At 66.4% G+C, this 16,957-nt stretch overlaps 4 protein-coding genes across 4 annotated transcripts; 2 read left to right on the top strand and 2 right to left on the bottom strand.

Moving 5' to 3' along the window:
- Positions 1-250: 250 nt before the first annotated feature.
- On the bottom strand, positions 251-2,212 carry EMIHUDRAFT_225221 (hypothetical protein; the record flags this gene model as incomplete). Its single annotated transcript, XM_005790021.1, has 4 exons — positions 251-865; positions 1,020-1,073; positions 1,160-1,957; positions 2,129-2,212. 4 exons carry the CDS (start codon positions 2,210-2,212, stop codon positions 251-253), a joined length of 1,551 nt encoding a protein of 516 aa, XP_005790078.1.
- Positions 2,213-2,875: 663 nt separating this feature from the next.
- EMIHUDRAFT_440313 (hypothetical protein) lies at positions 2,876-4,788 on the top strand. The gene has a single exon (XM_005790020.1). The coding sequence runs from the start codon at positions 2,923-2,925 to the stop codon at positions 4,615-4,617; it is 1,695 nt and encodes a 564-aa protein (XP_005790077.1). The 5' UTR covers positions 2,876-2,922; the 3' UTR covers positions 4,618-4,788.
- A 1,707-nt stretch (positions 4,789-6,495) lies between these two features.
- EMIHUDRAFT_454827 (hypothetical protein) lies at positions 6,496-8,279 on the top strand (the record flags this gene model as incomplete). The annotated part of the gene is made up of 3 exons (XM_005790019.1): positions 6,496-7,044; positions 7,114-7,206; positions 7,240-8,279. 3 exons carry the CDS (start codon positions 6,496-6,498, stop codon positions 7,372-7,374), a joined length of 777 nt encoding a protein of 258 aa, XP_005790076.1. The 3' UTR covers positions 7,375-8,279.
- Positions 8,280-11,037: 2,758 nt separating this feature from the next.
- EMIHUDRAFT_454826 (hypothetical protein) lies at positions 11,038-15,769 on the bottom strand (the record flags this gene model as incomplete). Its single annotated transcript, XM_005790018.1, has 11 exons — positions 11,038-11,308; positions 11,390-11,701; positions 11,769-13,045; positions 13,100-13,376; positions 13,467-13,514; positions 13,621-13,872; positions 14,109-14,410; positions 14,472-14,592; positions 14,792-14,859; positions 14,972-15,089; positions 15,317-15,769. 11 exons carry the CDS (start codon positions 15,767-15,769, stop codon positions 11,141-11,143), a joined length of 3,396 nt encoding a protein of 1,131 aa, XP_005790075.1. The 3' UTR covers positions 11,038-11,140.
- Positions 15,770-16,957: the final 1,188 nt, after the last annotated feature.

The raw sequence follows: 16,957 nt of genomic DNA, 5'->3' as shown, positions 1-16,957 counted from the left end.
TGCCGGCCCGCTCTTGTCGAGCGGCCAAAGAGCGGCCAAAGCTGTTGCCTTGCGAACGCGCCGTGAAAGCAAATTCTTGTTTTTAGACGAGATCAACTCAAAATATACGAACAAGCGTGCTGAAGCGATCTTCAAAGCAACGGATTAGAGCACACAGAAGTTGTCAACGACGACGTAACGTTTGGGGACATCTCCAATCCGCACATGTCAGCGATTTTACGGCCCCACTTGTGACTTGATCCCATGTTGGTCACGCGCCCGGTGCGTCCTTGGACTCGATGTAGGGCGTGAAGACCGGCTTGCCATTCTTCTCGCGAATGGCCATGTAGGTGACGACGCCGAGGAGGAGCGCGGCGATGCCTGCGCCAACGGCGATGCCTGCGATGGCGCCCGACGAGAGGCTGTCGTCGTCGTCGTCCGACGTGCTCGAGTCGACACATGGAGTCGCGCCGTCGTAGTAGTCGATCAGACCGGAGTTCCACAGGCCACCGACGTCAGCGCATGTGATGCCGAGGCACGCGTAGTTACGCTCAAAGGCCGTTTTGACCGCCGCGTGGCTGGTGGACGTGGCGCCCTGCTTCATGTTGTCATACACGATGGTCGCGTCGGCGGCGGAGCAGAAATGGAGAGCCGGGAGCACCGCAGCGGCGAAGGTGTAGCCCTCAGCCTTCTCCTTCTCGAGGCCGCCGAGCTTGTCGACCTTGTAGGCGTAGCGCATGGTGCCCTGGATGAGCGGGATGCGCATCAGGTTCGTCGTCCTCTCGACAATCGGCCGCACGTTGTCGCACTGGCCGAGCTGCAGCTCGAGCTGGCCGAGGGCGAACTCCCTCGCAAGGTCCTGGTTCACCTTGGACTGGCCAGAGGCCTGCGCACGGGGCGGGGTGGCGGGGTCGGGGTCCGCGCCTCGGCCTCCCCTCTGCCAATGAGGTGGGCCACGCCTCGTTGCCCGCCGACCCGCAGGTCTTGTAGTCCATGCACCGCTTGTCGGCGAGCGTCCAGAGTAGCTTGCCGCTCGTGACTTGGTCCGCGGACGTGTCGGGCTGCACCATACCGCCGGTGTAGAAGCAGACACCCTGAGTCACGCTCGGGCGCGGCGCGGTCAGGATTGGGGGGGGGCTGTGCGAATTCAGCACGGCTGCGCCTCGTCCCACGCATGGACAGGGTCGTCGTTGCAATGAATGCAGTCCTTCTGGCAGTCGTCGATTGCGTCCTCGAACTCGCGAATGACGTACATCCACACGTTCATGTAGGCGGAGCCCTTCTTCGCCCCCTGAATGCGAGACGCGTCGTCGTTGGCGCCCGACGTGGAGAAGTCGACGTTGCCGTTGGTGAAGCTGGTCGCACTCCCTTGGAGCGCCGCCTTGACCCAGGTGTCGGCGTACATATAGTCGCCGTAGTAGTCGTAGAACTTCTTGTACTCGTCGTACGGGCAGCCGGGGCAGGAATCGTACATCTTGGCCTGCGCCGCAGTCGAGAAACCCTCGATGTCGCGGCCGTTCTTGTGCTCGATGGCCGAAACAGCCAGAGGGCCGAGCGTCGGGGACGTGATGCTGAAGGGAGGGGTGCCCAGGCACCCGCCGGTCACGGGCACATACGGCGAGGTCTGCGACGAAAGGCCTCCCACGAAGCATCCGACGTGCCTGTTGGCATCCGACGTACCTCCGCTCGAAGTGGTGAAGTCGGAGGTGATGTACTGGAAGCGAATCTCTGTTGCACCAGCGGCGTAGGCGGCGTAGGCCTTGCCGGCCACAGGCAATCCGTCCTGGTCAGTTCCACTCAGAGGGTCGCCCTTCGAGAGGGCGGCGGGGAGTCCCGACTGCAGCGTGAGCGCTGCGTATGACTTGGAGTGCCCCCCTCCAGTGTAGACTGCCAGGGCCGCGTCATAGTCGGGAGTGGCGAGGCCAAGAGCGGCCTCCATGGCCGCCTGGTCGAGGTCGACGGCGCAATGGTCCGTCACCTGACGAGGGGCGGAGCACGGCCCCAAATGATGTGTGAGTGTTAGAATTTTTGGTATTGCTAAATTGCTCTCTCTCTCTCTCTCTCACGTGTGGGTTGGCGAGGGGGCGAGCGACCGAGGCTCGGGCGGCAGCGTGGTTGGGAGGCGGCCAGTGAGGGGCGCCCACCGCACCTGAGAGCCCGGCTGGTAGCCCACGACACGCTCGTACGATGCCTGGGCGCCGGTGGCAATGGCGAGCGCGAGAAGGAGGCGCATTTTGTGCCCGTCGGTAGCAATTTCGGGAAGTTCAGGGTGCCGAGAGGGTGTGTGGGTCCGTGCCGGAATAGTGCAGCGCCGCGTTTCGCCCAGTTTTCTATACCCTACAGTGTCGTCGAGGTAGACTTGGGGTTTCGGTGCCGCCAAGGAGTCTCGGAATGTACCCGCACGAGCCGCCCTCACTCATCACTGAGAGGTGCGGGCTGAGCCGCGGACGGGACGGACGGATTGAAGGAAGGCCTCGTGCATGAGCCGCGCGGGAAGCACTCACGTTTGTCTTTTTCGGGGAGGAGCGGGAAAGAGGGAGTGTAGATATACACGTGTGGGGGGGGGGGGGGGGACACGCTGGCTGGTATGATGCCCCAGCCGACTCCGCGTGAACTCTCGAGGGATCTCGAGTTGCGGAGCTCCGCTGCTCGGTGTACGAACTCTGTTCACACCGAGCAGCGAGGAGCGGCTGCGGCTATAGCAGACCGTTGGTTGGCGAGGAGAGGGGAATGGGCGTCGCACACGAAGGCAACCCGGACCAGATCACGCACACGAAATTCAAAATATATTGCACGGAAAGTAAAGTCTCGCGTTGCCGCGAGCCACGTATTATGGACTTTGTGTTTCTCTATCGAGGTCTCGGGACACACCACAATCCTTGTCGTCCGGGTTAGCTGCTTCAGTCTTTCGACATCCTTGTCCCGGTCGCTGCTTCCAATCTCATGACCATCAACAAGCTCTGCCGGTCCTGCCGCAGCGCTCGCACGCAGTGCGACATGATCGCTCCGGACGGCGCGGTGCGCACTTGCTCGCGTTGCAAACGCCTCGGCATCCAGTGCGTTCCCGAGCAGGACCATCGGAAAACCGTCAAGGCAAGCACCGTCTTCAAGAATGGCTTCAAGATGCGACTTCGGGGGGAGGAGCCAGGGCTGTCGGAGAAGGAGCTGACCCGGCGCGCGCAACAGGCCTGGCTGTTCTCCGACTCGAACCCCAAGAAGGCCGCCAACGAGGCCGCCACCCTCAAGGCTGCCACCAAGCCCCTCTTCCTGCCCGGGCCCCTATCTGCCCTTGCCTCGAGCAGCTGCGTGCCGGCGGCAGTGGCCAGAGCGGTACCGACAGCTCTGGCGTCGAGCAGCTGCGTGCCGGCGGCAGCTCTGGGCAGAGCGGTGCCGACAGCTCTGGCCAGAGTGCCGCCCGCACCGCTTCCCGTCCCCATGCCAGTTTCCGCCGACGCAGCCGTGTACCTCGGCAAAGCGACCGGTGCCGCTGCGGCGGAGATGACCAAGCTCGTCGTCCTGGGGTGCAGTGGGAAGCTCACCGACCGCCCAGCGCTGCTGTATGCGCTTCACGTCTTGCTCCACCTCGCAGCAGCGCGGGACTGCTGCGGCCTGGCCGCCTTTGCGCTGCAGTCGGCGCACCAGCTCCGTTTCCCCCTCTCCGACGTCAAGACGAGCGCGGCGGAGGGGCACTGGCGCAGTCGGTGTCCGCTTCCGATTGCCGTCCCGGAAGCCGTCTCCGGCCTCTTCAACTCGCCCTGCCTGGTCAGCGTGCGCAGCGTCGCAGCGGGCAGGTACTGGAGCCTCAACGGAGAAAGCACCTCCTCGCTGGGCGTCTACCCCGGCTGGCTGCCGAACCCGCACTTCGCCGAGCACCTCTCTTCGCCGTGCTCCATGGACTTCACCACGCCGGTCCAGTCCATGGCAAGCGGCTCGCCGCCGAGGCTCGTCGACGCAGACGAAGAGCGCGAGCGCTTCGCGATCGCCTTCTGCCGGGCGCTGAGCGCGCCGCTGTCGCCAGTCGGTCGGCTGCAGTCGGCTGCCCAGGTGCAGGCGGATGGCGCCTTCTTGCTGTGCATGAGGCGGGACAGCAACTACGTCCAGCAGCTCTCGAGGCTGGGCGTCCCGCTGGCACCAGAGGCGGAGGACATCCACTCGAGGGTGGTCGTCCCGCACACGCTCTTTGTGCGGCGCGTGTGCGTCACGGACGCTGCCAGCGGCCTCGTCGTCAACTTCTTCTGTACCGCGCTCTCGCCGTGCGTGTCGGGGCTCTTCGACTTTGGTCTCCATCAGCTCAAGCGGCCGCTGGAGAGCGCCTTTGGCGGCATCTGCCACTGGCGGGCGCCTGGCGAGGCCCACTCGGCTCAGGCGAGCGGCAAGGCGATGAAGGTCGAACAATGGGCTGCTGGCGGCGGCGGCGGCGGCGGCGGCGGTGGCGACGGCGGCGATAGCTGCGTCGCCTCCTTGGTGTCGCCTGCGAGGTCGTTCGACTCTTCCTCCGCCTCGCTCGGCAGCGACTCGTCGACTGTGGCCGAAGAGGAGCTATTCGCTCTGCTCGATGGTGAAGTGGCTGCCGAGGCCCTCTCGGGTGGCGACACGACCAGCATCTCGGTGTCGGAGGTGCTCGCGATGATCGGCTGAGCGAGCTGGCGGTTTCGGCGGTGCGGCTTTTCGCCCTCCCACAGGTAGCTTGTCCGTTGTCACATCACACATGAACATGAGCATGCACATGTTGTCTATTGAGAGAGTGGTGTATAGTGGTCTGTCGGTGTCGCCGCGGTATTTCTGTAAATGTAATACATTTTTCATTCGACGCGTCGCGTACCGCCGTCCCCGCTGGGCCCCGAGCGTTCTCGCGCGTCTCCGCCCCGGTCGCGGCGGCGCGGCTTCGGCCTTCGGCTTCGCCCTTCGCGCTTCGGCGGGGTCGCTCGTCCAAATCTGAACCCAGCTGCCCTGCTCAGTTGCCCCTACTAGCGGCCCGACCGCCCCCGCCCCCACCCCCGCGACCCCTGCCTTCCTCGAGCTCCGCGAGCCGCTCGAGCACGTCCAGCTCCTCCTCGCCCTCCTCGCTTTCGACCCCGGGAGGAGGCGCGGATCGCGGCTCATCCCACAGGAAGCCGCGCCCGAACATGCCGAAGAAGCTCGGCACGGGGCCCATGGAGAGGAAGGGCGGCTCGTGGCGGCCGCGCAGTCCTGTTATGCAAGAAGCGATCACGCGCGGTGAGCGTGGAGGGCGGGGCGAAAGGAGGATGGAGGAGGGGTGGGTTCCAGACACGGCACTATCTCGCGTCGGACTGCCTGCGCCGTGGCCCATCCCAAGGGCCATGTCGATGTGGACCGGCACGTTCCACGGCTGCGGCCTGGGGTCCGCCGTGCGCCCATAGCCTCGCGCCTCGCCACGCCCACGCCCGGAGGGAGGGCGCCGCGCGACTCGCTGGCGCTGCGCTGCCTGCGTCTGCGGTTCCAAAGTCGATGTGCCACGGGACATCGCCACCAATGCTCCGTGAGCGTTCTCCTCCAACAGCCGCCGCCGTTGTGCCGGCCGCTCGCCGCTCGCGTCAATCCGCTCCCACCTGCTCGAGGCAGGGGAGATAATCTCACTTTCACGCGCTTGCGGACCTCTCCAGCCTCCTGGCGTATCTGGGTCTAAATAGGTGCCCACCTCTCAACGTCAGGCGAGCTCGCAAAGCGCCGGAGGTCAGCATCGGAGAGCTGAATCACCTGCCCAGAGGAGGTGCTCGGGCCCGCCGCCGATCCACCACCCACCGCGACGGCGCAGGAGCTCGACCCCTGCGGTCGCGGCGTGGTGACTGCGGCGGATCCCGATCCAAACAAAGAGCTGAGGGTGTCGAGGGCGACGACCGCCTCCATCTCAGATGCCGATCGCACTGCAAAGTTGCGGCTTGCGGATTGGCCCTGAGCACGAGCTCGTGCTCGCGCGACGCGGCTAAGCTCCAAATCCTCGTTCACCACACTGTCGATTGCTTGAAGTGAAGGCGGCTCACGCTCAGCCCTGACCTCCAGGAGCGCACGCTCCTGGATCTCGCGTGGCACAATGTGCGGCAGCCTCTCCTACGCACGTCACAGGGAAGGCTCGGCGGGCGATGGTGGGGGACGAGCCGGTTCGTGCGCGTGTGGCGAGCCTGCAGTGCCTCTTTCGACAGCTGGCCAGAGGAGAAGTCGGCGAGCAGTGCGTCGAGTGCGGGACGGGCCGCAGGCAGTCGCTCTTTGAGCTTCTCGACAAAGTGCACAAAGGCGCTCTCGTGTTGGTGCGACATGACAGCGGCGCTGCGCAACCGGTGAGGCCTCTCCTGGAGCAAGTAAGAGTGCGGTCGCAACCGCCCTCTCCAGCCAGGACTGGGCAGCGATGTCTAAGCGTCGATGAAAGCAGGTCGGTCGTCCGATCGTCCCCGTTAAGTTCCGACCGTCCCCTTAAACTACGGTGCGATAATTTCTTTTTATTTCAGGAAATTGCCGGGAAACTCCTACATCTACATCTCGCTCGTTCAGTGATGACAGATGGGAGCTGGGTGCACAGTGCCGAAATCGATGTTCTTTGTCGGCGCGCCGCTCGGGTTCGCGCCTCTCGTGTCCATTTCGACAAGGACGTCGTCCTACTCGCTGCATCGCTCGGCGGTAGAATACTCGCTGCGTCGCTCGGCGGTCTTCCTGAAGGAGGCCAGCGACGAAGCCGAGCCGCCGTCACTGCACGGCGTGGGCAGCATCTGCGAGTTCGACGAAGGGAAGCAGGGACACGCCCGCGGACTGCTTGGAGTCATAATCAAAGCCGAATCGAAAGCCAAGGGCGGGGCGCGTTACGAGGTGCTCGACGCGGACGGACGCACTCACCCGATCAAGGCGGCCCAGGTGCGCGCGACCTTCGCTGCGTCCAAGAAGCTGAAAGACCCGCTCGACGCGCCACTCGTGCTGGCAGACTACGTGAGGGTGGCGGAGAAGGCGCCGACCGAGCTGGGCGTCGAGCCAGAGATGCTCGAGGTTGCGTGGGAGCTGGCGAGCGAGGCCGACGCGCCCCTCTCGGCAAAGCAGATCCTAGGCGTCATCGATGAGGTCCGCTCGCCCACGGCGCACCGGGCCTTGCACTCGGCGTAGGATCCGAGGCAGCGGACCATGCCTTAGGCGCTCTGCGCCAGCCCAGTCCAGCTCTTCGCGGCGTACCGGCTGCTCACCAGCGAGGAGCTCATGCACTCTCTGCACTCTGCTTGCCGTGATGTGCGCCGCTTACCTTGCCGTCCCTCGCCGCAGGTGGGCCGGGTCTTCTTCAAGGCGATCGGAGACAAGTACAAAGCCAAGGCGGCCAAGGCAGTGGCCGCGTCGAAGTCGGCGCTCTGCTCGGCCGCCGACGCGGATGCGTATGGCGACGAGTTTTGCTTGGTGTGATGACTGCCAGACTGGACCGCCCGCCCATGCCGGCACGCGATGACGTACCACACTTGGTTTGCGCAAACGCACCAGGATTAAAAGCGAGTCCGTGTGTAAGCACTTATATAGAATAGAGCAGTCCGCAGAGTAATTTCGACAGAGGCTCTGCTGAAAAAACCGCGATCCCGGCCTGAGGACTGAGAACGGGGCTCGGGGGCCCTGCCTTTCGCCGAAAGAGTACGTTTCGCCTTTCGGCGTTCATGTAGGGCCGCAGGGCCAGGGGGCGGCAGAGTAAAGAGAGCGCGCTCGTCTGGGCCGTGCCTCAATATTCGTCAGCCTATCCGATCTCCGCCGCCGTGATCACACGACCCCCCAGCGCGCGTGTGCCGCGAGGCAGGGAAACTCGATCGCCATGTCGTCATCGTCCGCGGGGCAGCGGTACCGATCCTCCAGCCACGCGCGCAGCACCGGCGCTTCGCCCGCCTTTGTGAGTCGAATCAGCGTCATGTCGTCGTCGCGGAGCGATCCGAGGAAGCCCTGGTACTTCTTGATGGCAGCGAGCTCCTTCTCAAACGCCGCCACTGCTCGTGGCGTCGCGTCCTTCAGGTAACCTGCCTCTGACAGGGTGTCAGTCAACAGTGTCGGAGCAGTATCGACGAGCTTGATGGGATCGCGGGAGACGCAGCTGTCCTTGGCGGGGATGCATTGCGTGCAGCAGTAGAACTGGCACTCACGGCATCCCACGTGCCCGCCATGTATTTTATCATGGCAAAGGTTGCAGACAGCACGGCCAGAGCTGCTGCGGAGCTTCGAGAGCGGGCGCACGAAACGTCGAAAGGCCGCTGAAAGGATGTCCTGCCTGAGGTCCTCAGGTTCAGAACCGGCCCTCAGCAACATGCCGGCGAGGAACGACAGTCGAGACGTCATCCGCAAATTCACCATCTCGCCCACGGACAAGCCGGATTCGACAGCTTGATGCTGGTCGATGAAGCGGAACAGGCTGCTCTTCGTCGACGTCAAGGAGGGCTCGCCCAACTGGCGCCGCAGCTCGAGATCTCCAAACAAAGAGGAGAAGACCGGCGTGAAGCGCGACTCGGCATCAGCGAAACTCTGGGTGAACACGGCATTGAGGTGGGTACCCATTCCCGCGTCCATTCCCGTCTTCTGCACGAGCTTCCGAGTGATGCTGATACTCTCCTTGCGGCCCCGCTCTTCCGCCGCCGACACGTGACGCTCCGAGACTTGCGCCCCGTGCTCCGTCGCGCGCGCGTGCAGCCGTGCCAGCGACAGCAGGCCGAGAAACGCCGCTCCGCGCAGCGCGCTGTACTGCAGCCAGGTGGGGGCGGTGAGGAGCGCACCGACCATCGGCCCCGGCACGTCCAGCCAGGCACGGGCGCACAGCACGTCCAAGCGGCCATCCTCGTCGTAAGGAGGCGTGACGCAGTACTCGAGCAAATCCGGGTCGATCCCGAGGTCCGGACGCTTGGCGACGCACACTCCCAGGGTGGAGCGGCGCAGCACCGCGACCAAATTGACAAAGGGAAACAGCGCGCCACGCTTGCCGAGACCGAGTATCGTCGAGCAAACCTCGCGGCACGCGTGAGCTCCTCGCAAATGCGGTGCACGGCTTCGAGCGGCAGATCGCCGATGCTAAAGTCGCGATACTGTGGGCGTGCGTGTGAGCGCGAGTAACGCGCGACATGAAGACCGATGCTTGGGTGGTCTGTTTTTCTTTCTTTCTTTTAGCAGACTGGCACGGACTAGCACCACAAAGCGACTCGCCGCTTTCCTCCCACGGTGAATTTGCGTGAGCTCTGTGTCCTGATTTGCCAACAACAAACCTAAAGCACCTCAAAAGGCACAGCGAGAAAAAGAAGGAAACATTCGTCCGTTCTCCGTTCTAGAGTGCCCCCCCCGCGTCGCGAAGGGGACGGACGATCAGTCGCCCCGTGAGTCGCCATGTCAGGTCGGAGCGACTCCGTCACCGCCGGGGTCTGCACGATCTGCAACTCCAACTCTTACCCTCCCATTCACGGTGGCTGCGGCTGCGGTCCCGCCCAAGGCCTCGCGCACCTGGAGTGCCGGATCAACGAGGCTGCGCATCTGCAGGCGCCTCTCCACTGACCAGCGTCGTCTCTGTATCACCCACCTCCACCCTCTCCGCCCGTGCTCACAAACCACACCCCTGCACAGACGGCGATTGAGGGCAACTGGAGGGTGTGGTGGGAGTGTGGGAAATGCCGGCAAGAGTACAGCGGCGAGACGCAGATGGGGCTGGCGCAGGCGTGGTGCGAGCAGGTGGCTGGCCTCCCGGATGATGATGACGAGAAGCTCGAGGCCGCCTCCTTGGTGCTTGATCACCGGCCACCCTCGTTTCGCCCACAGCCGAAATCACTGGCCTGCAGGCACTTAGCAACCTTGCGGACGCGATGAAGGACGCGGGAAACGCCGCAGGGGCGGTCGAGCTGCAGCGGCATCTCCTATTGCTGCGGAGGCAGTCCTCGGGCGGTGGCCACCCGGACACGCAGGTGTGTCAAAGGCCTCGGAACTAGCCGCCGAACTTACCTCGACTCATCTCAGCCCTCCGAGCATTGTTAGACACTGGCGAACAACCTTGCGTTGAACCTCGTGGAGCTCGGGGAGTACGCGGCGGCGGCGCGCATTGCACCGCCTGATGGTTGCGAGCCCCCAAGCCTGCGCCCACAGACCTTGTCGCGAGTAGGTCTCATTGAGGAGGGACTCGTGGGAGACTGCAAAGCGGACCTCGGGGGAGGACAGCCCCGCCGCAATGGCTGCCGCCGGCGCGCTAGCTGCCACTCTCCGGCGACAGCCAGGAAGTGAGGCCTACCACGCGCGCTTTGCACTGCTGAGAAGCAGAACTCTCGCTACTCTTCCGGACGCTAAAACTGTGCATCCATAGGCCGAGGCACAAGCGATAGAGCGGTCGCGGATGCAGTCGGTGCTCGGGAGGACCTCGCAGGTGCTCAGCTCGCGCAAGAGTTCCGAAGGCGCGTCCTCATTGCCGTCGCAGCCCCCGTCCACCCAAATGCCGTCCACAACATGAGGAGGAGGCGAGGCTTTGCCGGTCCGCCGCAGGTCAGCTCCACGTCGAGAAGCTCCTCTTTGGCGACCGAAAGACGGTCTCCCGCTGGCGCAGCAACAGCAGCTTCGAGGCGCGCCTTAGCGGCCGCAGCTCTTCTCGCACGTCTTTTGGGCCAACCACGCCGTCAAAGTTATCGAGCAGGCTGAGCGGCCCTGTCCCTCTTGTCTAGGCTCGCACGGCGCCCGGGCACACACACACACACACACACACACACACACACACACACACACACACACACACACACACACACACACACACACACACACACACACACACACACTGCACACACAATGCACACACAATGCAGGACTCTCTGTGGCACCGCCTTGTAGTGGCACCGCGCGTCGGCGCGCTCGGGATCGAGCGGAGATGATTTACAAGAGATCCGCCACAGCTCACTTATTTTGGAAAAGTAGACCATCTCTCACGCTGATAGTGATATACGAGAGTCAAAAGAGAGAAAAGAGTCGCACATTTCGCTGTCATGCGAGAGGCTGATGCGCGTGCAGCTTGTCCGGCTGACAGTGACACGAGGGTCTGGGGGTCGACCTTGAAGATTTCTGCGCTGACAACCCAAAAAGAAGAGCTCTTTTCGAATACAAGCCTCTCTCACAGCACACTGGCACTACAAGGGCGTGGACTGGCGCACACTAGGTCAGTAGCACCCACTTCGGACACACCTCAAAAGAATGCATCCAAAGCGTCTGGATCCAGAGGCTTGACCTTCTCGGTCTCGGCTCCCATAGGTGGCGCCTCTTCGAACGCAGACGCGGCCGCCGCGGGCGCGAACAACAGCGCCGCAAAATCGTCCGACCCGTCGACCGCAGTCACGGCCGAATCGCCATTCGCCTAAAGAGCGAGCCATCCCCTCAGAAGGACGGGCTCAGGTACCCGACCGTGCGATGATGGCGCATCTCGGCTCAATCTCGCCGTCCAATCCGCAACGGCGGCCGCGGCAGCCGCCGCCACTTCCTCCGCCTCCCGTTGGCTGGCCTCCGCCGCTAGCCGCTCCGCCTCCGCCTCCGCTGCCTTCTCCGCCTCGGCCCGAGCCGCCTCCGCGGCACGTGCAGCCTCCGCCGCAGCCTCCTCCTCGAGGCGAACCCTCGTTGCCGCCGCCTCCGCCTCCGCCGCCTCCGCTGCCGCCTCAGCTGCCGCCGCGGCCTCCGCTGCTGCCGCCTTCTCTGCTGCCGCCGCCTTCTCTGCTGCCGCTGCGGCGGAGAAGGCTGCGGCAGCCTGCGCCGCCTACACATGCGACGCGACACGGTGAGGCGAATCGCAAGTCACTCCACCTTGCATGTCATCAACGTGCCTCGGCCGCTGCCGCCTCGGCAGCCAACCGCTCCGCCTCCTCCTCCGCCGCCTTCTCCGTCTCGATTCGAGTCGCCTCGGCGGCGCGCGCTTGCTCAACCGCCGCCGCCGCCTCAGACACCGCCTTGCCCGCCGCCTCCTCCCCTGCCGCCGCCTCCGCCAGGGCGGCGGCTTTCTCCTCCTCCGCCGCCGCCGCCGCGGCAGTGGCAGCCGCCGCCGCCACAGCAGCAGCTGCTGCCGCCTCAATCCCTGCAGCCTCGGCCGCCTCCGCGCTCGCCGTCGCGGCCGCGGCCGCTGCCTCCTCCTCCTCCGCCGCCGCCCCTTCCCCCCCAGAAGCCAGACCGCCGTTCTCCGGCGTCGCCTCGGCCCCCACCTCCGCTGCGGGCTGCAGCAAGAGGTCGACGACCACCGGGTAGTGGTCCGAAGGCACCGCGAGCGACGGGAGCGGCGCCGCAAGCGCGGCTGCCTCGTCGGCAAAGGCGACCGGGCCAAAGGCGTGCTCCGGGAGCGCGAGCGTCGGCGCGGTGTAGAAGACGTGATCGATCAGCCGGCAGGCATGCTCGTCAACCTTTGCCGGCTGGCGAGAGAGCTGGCCGCGCCGCTTGTTGGTGCTGACGGGCTGCGCGGCGGCCGCCCCTGTCGGCGCCCCAGACGAGTCGAACCACTCCTCCCACACGCTGCGCACGCCCTCCACGCCGCGGACCGCCGCCCAGACACTGCCGGCGGCGCGGTCGGCGCGGTCGGGCTCCGAGTTCGCGTCGAGGCAGAGGAGCGTCGGCTCATTCGCGGCGACCGCCTCGCGCAAGCAGCCAAGCAGCGACGGGCCAGCCACCTCGCGCCGCGGCTCGCCAAGCACGTGCGGAGCGAGCAGAGTCGTCGGAGCCTCGAGCTCGGCCAGCCTGAGGGCCTCAGCGCCGGCAGAGCTGCCCGAGCCAAGGTGCGCGACCACGGCCGTGAGGGGCGCCCCATCCGCGATCCGCCGCAGCCGCACGCGCAAGTGGGCGCGGCAGCGGCCGGCGGCGTTGGAGGAGCCGCAGTACTCGACCGGCGCCGCGGCCTCCCACGCGCCGCTCTTCCAGAAGAGGCAGATCCCGTCGTCGCACGCCGCGTCGCTCGCCTCGCCGGCGGCCACCTTGAGCTGCCGGCACACCGACGGCACCTTTGGCGCAAACGCGCGCCCCGACGCCTCGAGGACGGCGAGGTAGCTGGCGAGCGGCGGCGGCTCGTCCGCCGGCGTCGGCTTGAGCTGCGTGTGCGGCGGCGCGTACGGCGGCGCGCCTGATGGACGGACGAGCCGGGGTCAGCCGAGGTTGGCTGAGGTTGGCGGCGCACGCAGCGGCGCGCCGCTCCCGCCGCACTCATAGCCGAGCGCGGCCAGGCCGCCGATCGCCTCGGGCAGCCAGTCGAGCTCCTGCACGGCGATCAGGTCGGGCGAGTAGGCCGCGACCGCCTCGCGCACCCTCGCCCACCGAGCGAGCGGGTCGACGACGGCGGAGAGGTTGCGCGCCGCACGCGCCACCGCCGCACTCTCGTCGTCCGCGGGCGGCTCCGCCAGCACGTCCTCCACCTCGAAGCCATCGCTGGCCATGCCGCGCGCAAGCAGGTTCCACTGCATCACCCGCACCCGTGGCGGTGGCGGTGGCGGCGGCGGCGGAGCCGCGGCGCCGAGCAGCGGCACGTCGATGGCAGCCTCCGCCACGCCCAGCGCCTGCAGCCTCGCGCGGCCCAGCGCACGGCACTCGGCCGCCTAATCTCGGGTCATCTCGGGTCACCTCGGGCAATCTCGCGGGGTGCAGCGGGCCGGCAGCGCCGAGCGCCGTCGCGGGGAAGGGCTGGGAGAAGGGGTGGGAGACAGCGGCGGTGGGCTCTGCAGCAGGCAGCCCCTTGCGAGCGAGCAGGTCGAGCGCGCGGGAGCCGCCGCTGCTGTCGGGGCGACTCGGGTCGGTGCCGCCTAGCGCCGCCGCCGCCTCGCCCGGCACCGCGCTCGCCTCGTTGTGCGTGCGGTCCTTGTTTGCGGCGCACGCCGCCTTGATCTCGGCGGCGAAGCTCTGCTCGAGCTCGCGGTCCTCCGCGGCCTCGCCGACAAAGGCCGTGTCGACGGCAACCTGGAGGGCGAGCCGCGGGGCAGCGGGCCGTGCTGTCGGGGAGCCGCGGGCGCGTTGAAGCAGCGAGGGACCCCCCCCCACCCCGGCCCCACCCCCAAAGACCCCCCCACCCCCCCCCCAAAGACCCCCCCCCCCCCACACACAGACCCCACGACCCCACACCGCCCTCCCCGCCCTCCCCGCCCTCCCCACCCCTTCTGCGGCCGCACTCTCCCCTTCCTCCCCCCGCGGCGCACCTCGAGCAGCGCCGAGTTCGTCTTCATCGCGAGCCGCAGCGCCATCAGCCCGGCGACGTGCAGCGAGTTGCGCCGCAGGTCGAGCCGGGTCAGGTGGGCGTTCCCCTCGATGGCGCCCGCGAGCGCGATGCCACCCTCGTGCCCGAGCTGGGCGTTCGCGAGGCCGAGGGTGTGCAGGCTGCGGTTCCGTAGCAGCGCCGCCTTGAGCGCCTCGACGCCGCCCACGCCGACCGCGTTCCCGCCCAAGTCCAGGATGCGGAGGGACGGCTGCTCGGAGAGGACGGACGCCACCGCCGCGGCGCCTGGCGCGGCACGCCGGAGCGAGCGCTCGGTCGGGCCACCGACAGTGTGCGACAGTGCCACAGTGCCATGAGAGAGGGGCGGCGGGGGAGGGCGCGCCTTGCTCTGCGATGCCGTTGCTCCACAGGACGAGGCACTTGAGGCTGCTGTTTGCGGCGAGGGCCGCGGCGAGCGTCGCCGCGCCCTGTGCGACGGGGGAATGCAGAGGGCTGTGGGCGATGCGGGTGACGGGCGGAAGGTCGCGCAGGAGGAGACCAAGCCCGCGCATGTGCTGTGCGAAGCCAGGCTTGCGAGATGCGATCTCGGCCAGATCTCGGCCAGATCTCGGCCAGATCTCGGCCAGATCTCGGCTGGATCTCGGCTGGATCTCGGCGAGGAGGCACCGCGTCCGCGAGCTTGTTATCTCGCAGGTCGAGCGAGGTGAGGGCCGTGTTCCCGCGCAGCAGCTTGCCTGCCGGCGCGAGGCGGGGGCGAGTGGGCGAGGCGGGGCGAGGCGGAGGCGGAGGCGGAGGCGGAGGCGGAGGCGGAGGCGGAGGCGGAGGCGGAGGCGGGGGGTGGCTCGCCGATGAGGCTGGCGGAGCGCGCGTCGATGTTGTTCTCGCCCAGTCGCAAGTTCACGAGGGACGTGTTGCGGAGGAGGCCGTCGACCAAGGCGGCGAGGCTCTTAGCGTCCACGTCGGCCTGCAGGCGGGTTCCGAGAAGGTTCAGGGAAGGGTCCGGGAAGAGGAGAGGCTCTTCAGGGTTGGCGCCTGGTCGAGCAGCAGCAGCTGAAGCCGGCACTCGGCGCTGGCGAGCGCGCGGCCCAGCGGCGCGAGCGGCGACATGCCTGTTCACGCCCACCCGTGTGAAGAGAGGCCGGTGGTGCACTGACCGGCTGGCGCGAGAGAGAACAAGCCGGCGGGCGCAACCATCGCGACAGCCACGTTCTGGTAAAAGTTGTTGCCGGAGAGGTCGAGGCAGAGGAGCGGGCCGCCCGCCGCGACCAGCTCGGCGACACCACGCAGCCCACGCCCGGTGATCTCGTTGTAGCCGATATTGAGCCGAAAGACCGACGGGTGGCCATTGAGGCCACGTGCGATGGCGGCAGCGCCGTCGTCGCCCAGCGCGTTGTCCTCAAGGCTGACCTGCGTCAGGTTTGTGTCGCGCGAGAGCACCTCGGCAACGGCCTGCGCGCCCTGGCTTCCGACGCCGGCCGAGCGCAGCGCGAGATGAGTCAGCGGTGTCCCGCGCTGCGCCGCACCCTCGAGCGCCGCGCGTACGCGAGATTGAGGTGGGCTTCCAAGTTCATCGTGCGCCGCGTCGTAGGCCGCGAGGAGACCAGCTGGGCTGCTGTCCTCATGCGAGAGCGCTTGGGCAGACATGCTGTCTGCTATTGCCGCAGCCGCTTCACAGCTGCTCCTGTAGGAGGGTTCCAAGCGAACCAGTTTAGACCAGTTTAGACCACTGCTAAACACGAACCAGATTAGTCCTGTTTACGATAAACTGGGTCTAAACCTGGTATGGCTAATGGGGTTCCTCCCCCCCTCGCCCCCGCGTAGCGCGCACCTCCCTCCCCCCCGCCTAGCTCCCCTGCTCTGAAGAGAGACGCGGCTCTCAGCGGCACGCGCAAGCGTCAGCGGCCTTGCTTCTTCTCGCGCTGGTCGAGGTTGTGCATGGCAATCTTGAGGGTCCACGCGGCCGCGTCGAGGACTCTTCCGACAGCTTCGCCGTGTCGAAGATCTGCTTGCAGAAGCCGCAGCGCGTCCCCTCATCTTTCGCGCGGTACGTCGGGAGCGAGGCCAGGAACATCGCCTGCAAGCATTTGGTGAGGGGCAGTGAGTACCACTGCTCAACCAAACACCACTTCTACTAGCACCTTTGCGGCCGTTAAAATCAACGCGCTTCCGCTTCTTGCCAGGCGCAGGCGCCGCCAGCTGGTCTGTCGCCGCGCCCGACGTCGCGCCCTAACACCGACCGTGCGCCTGATCGGCGAGGCTGTTGTTGCGCGGTGCAAGTGTGCCAGGTGTGCTGTCCGGCCCGAGGCAGAGGATGGCGGCTGCACGCTGCCGCTTCCGCAGCCACAGCGCGGCCGCGGCGGCGGAGCTAGCTAGGGGCGCCCTAAACCGGGTCTAAACCTGGTATGGCTAATGGGGTCCCCCACCCAGGCCGAGCCCTGTTTAGACCCAGTTTATCGTAAACAGGACTAATCTGGTTCGTGTTCAGCCGTGGTCTAAACTGGGTCTAAACATGGTCTAAACTGGTTCGCTTGATACCCTCATTCCTGTGGGAAGAGACCCACGGAGGAGCAGGCAAGACCCGAGCCCCCGCGAGGTCACAGCGGGTCGGCTGGGGCGATACCAGACAGGCTGACATGTGCGCTAGAGTTCGGAAGAAGAAAAGTCTCGTGGTTCTTGGGGGACGCGAATCCATCACTGGTGGTGTCCTCCACTCTCGCGGTGCTCGCTCGCCCGGGCGGAGGGCATGGCCGCGGAGGAGGCGAGTACGCGCTTGCCAGGCCTTCCGCAGACAGCCTCTCGGGCAGACTGAGGGTCGGCTTTGCGTGGCGTGGC

This window comes from Emiliania huxleyi, assembly GCF_000372725.1.
Source record: "Emiliania huxleyi CCMP1516 chromosome Unknown EMIHUscaffold_123, whole genome shotgun sequence".
Classification (NCBI taxonomy): domain Eukaryota; phylum Haptophyta; order Isochrysidales; family Noelaerhabdaceae; genus Emiliania; species Emiliania huxleyi.
This window is presented reverse-complemented; position numbering and strand designations above follow the sequence as displayed.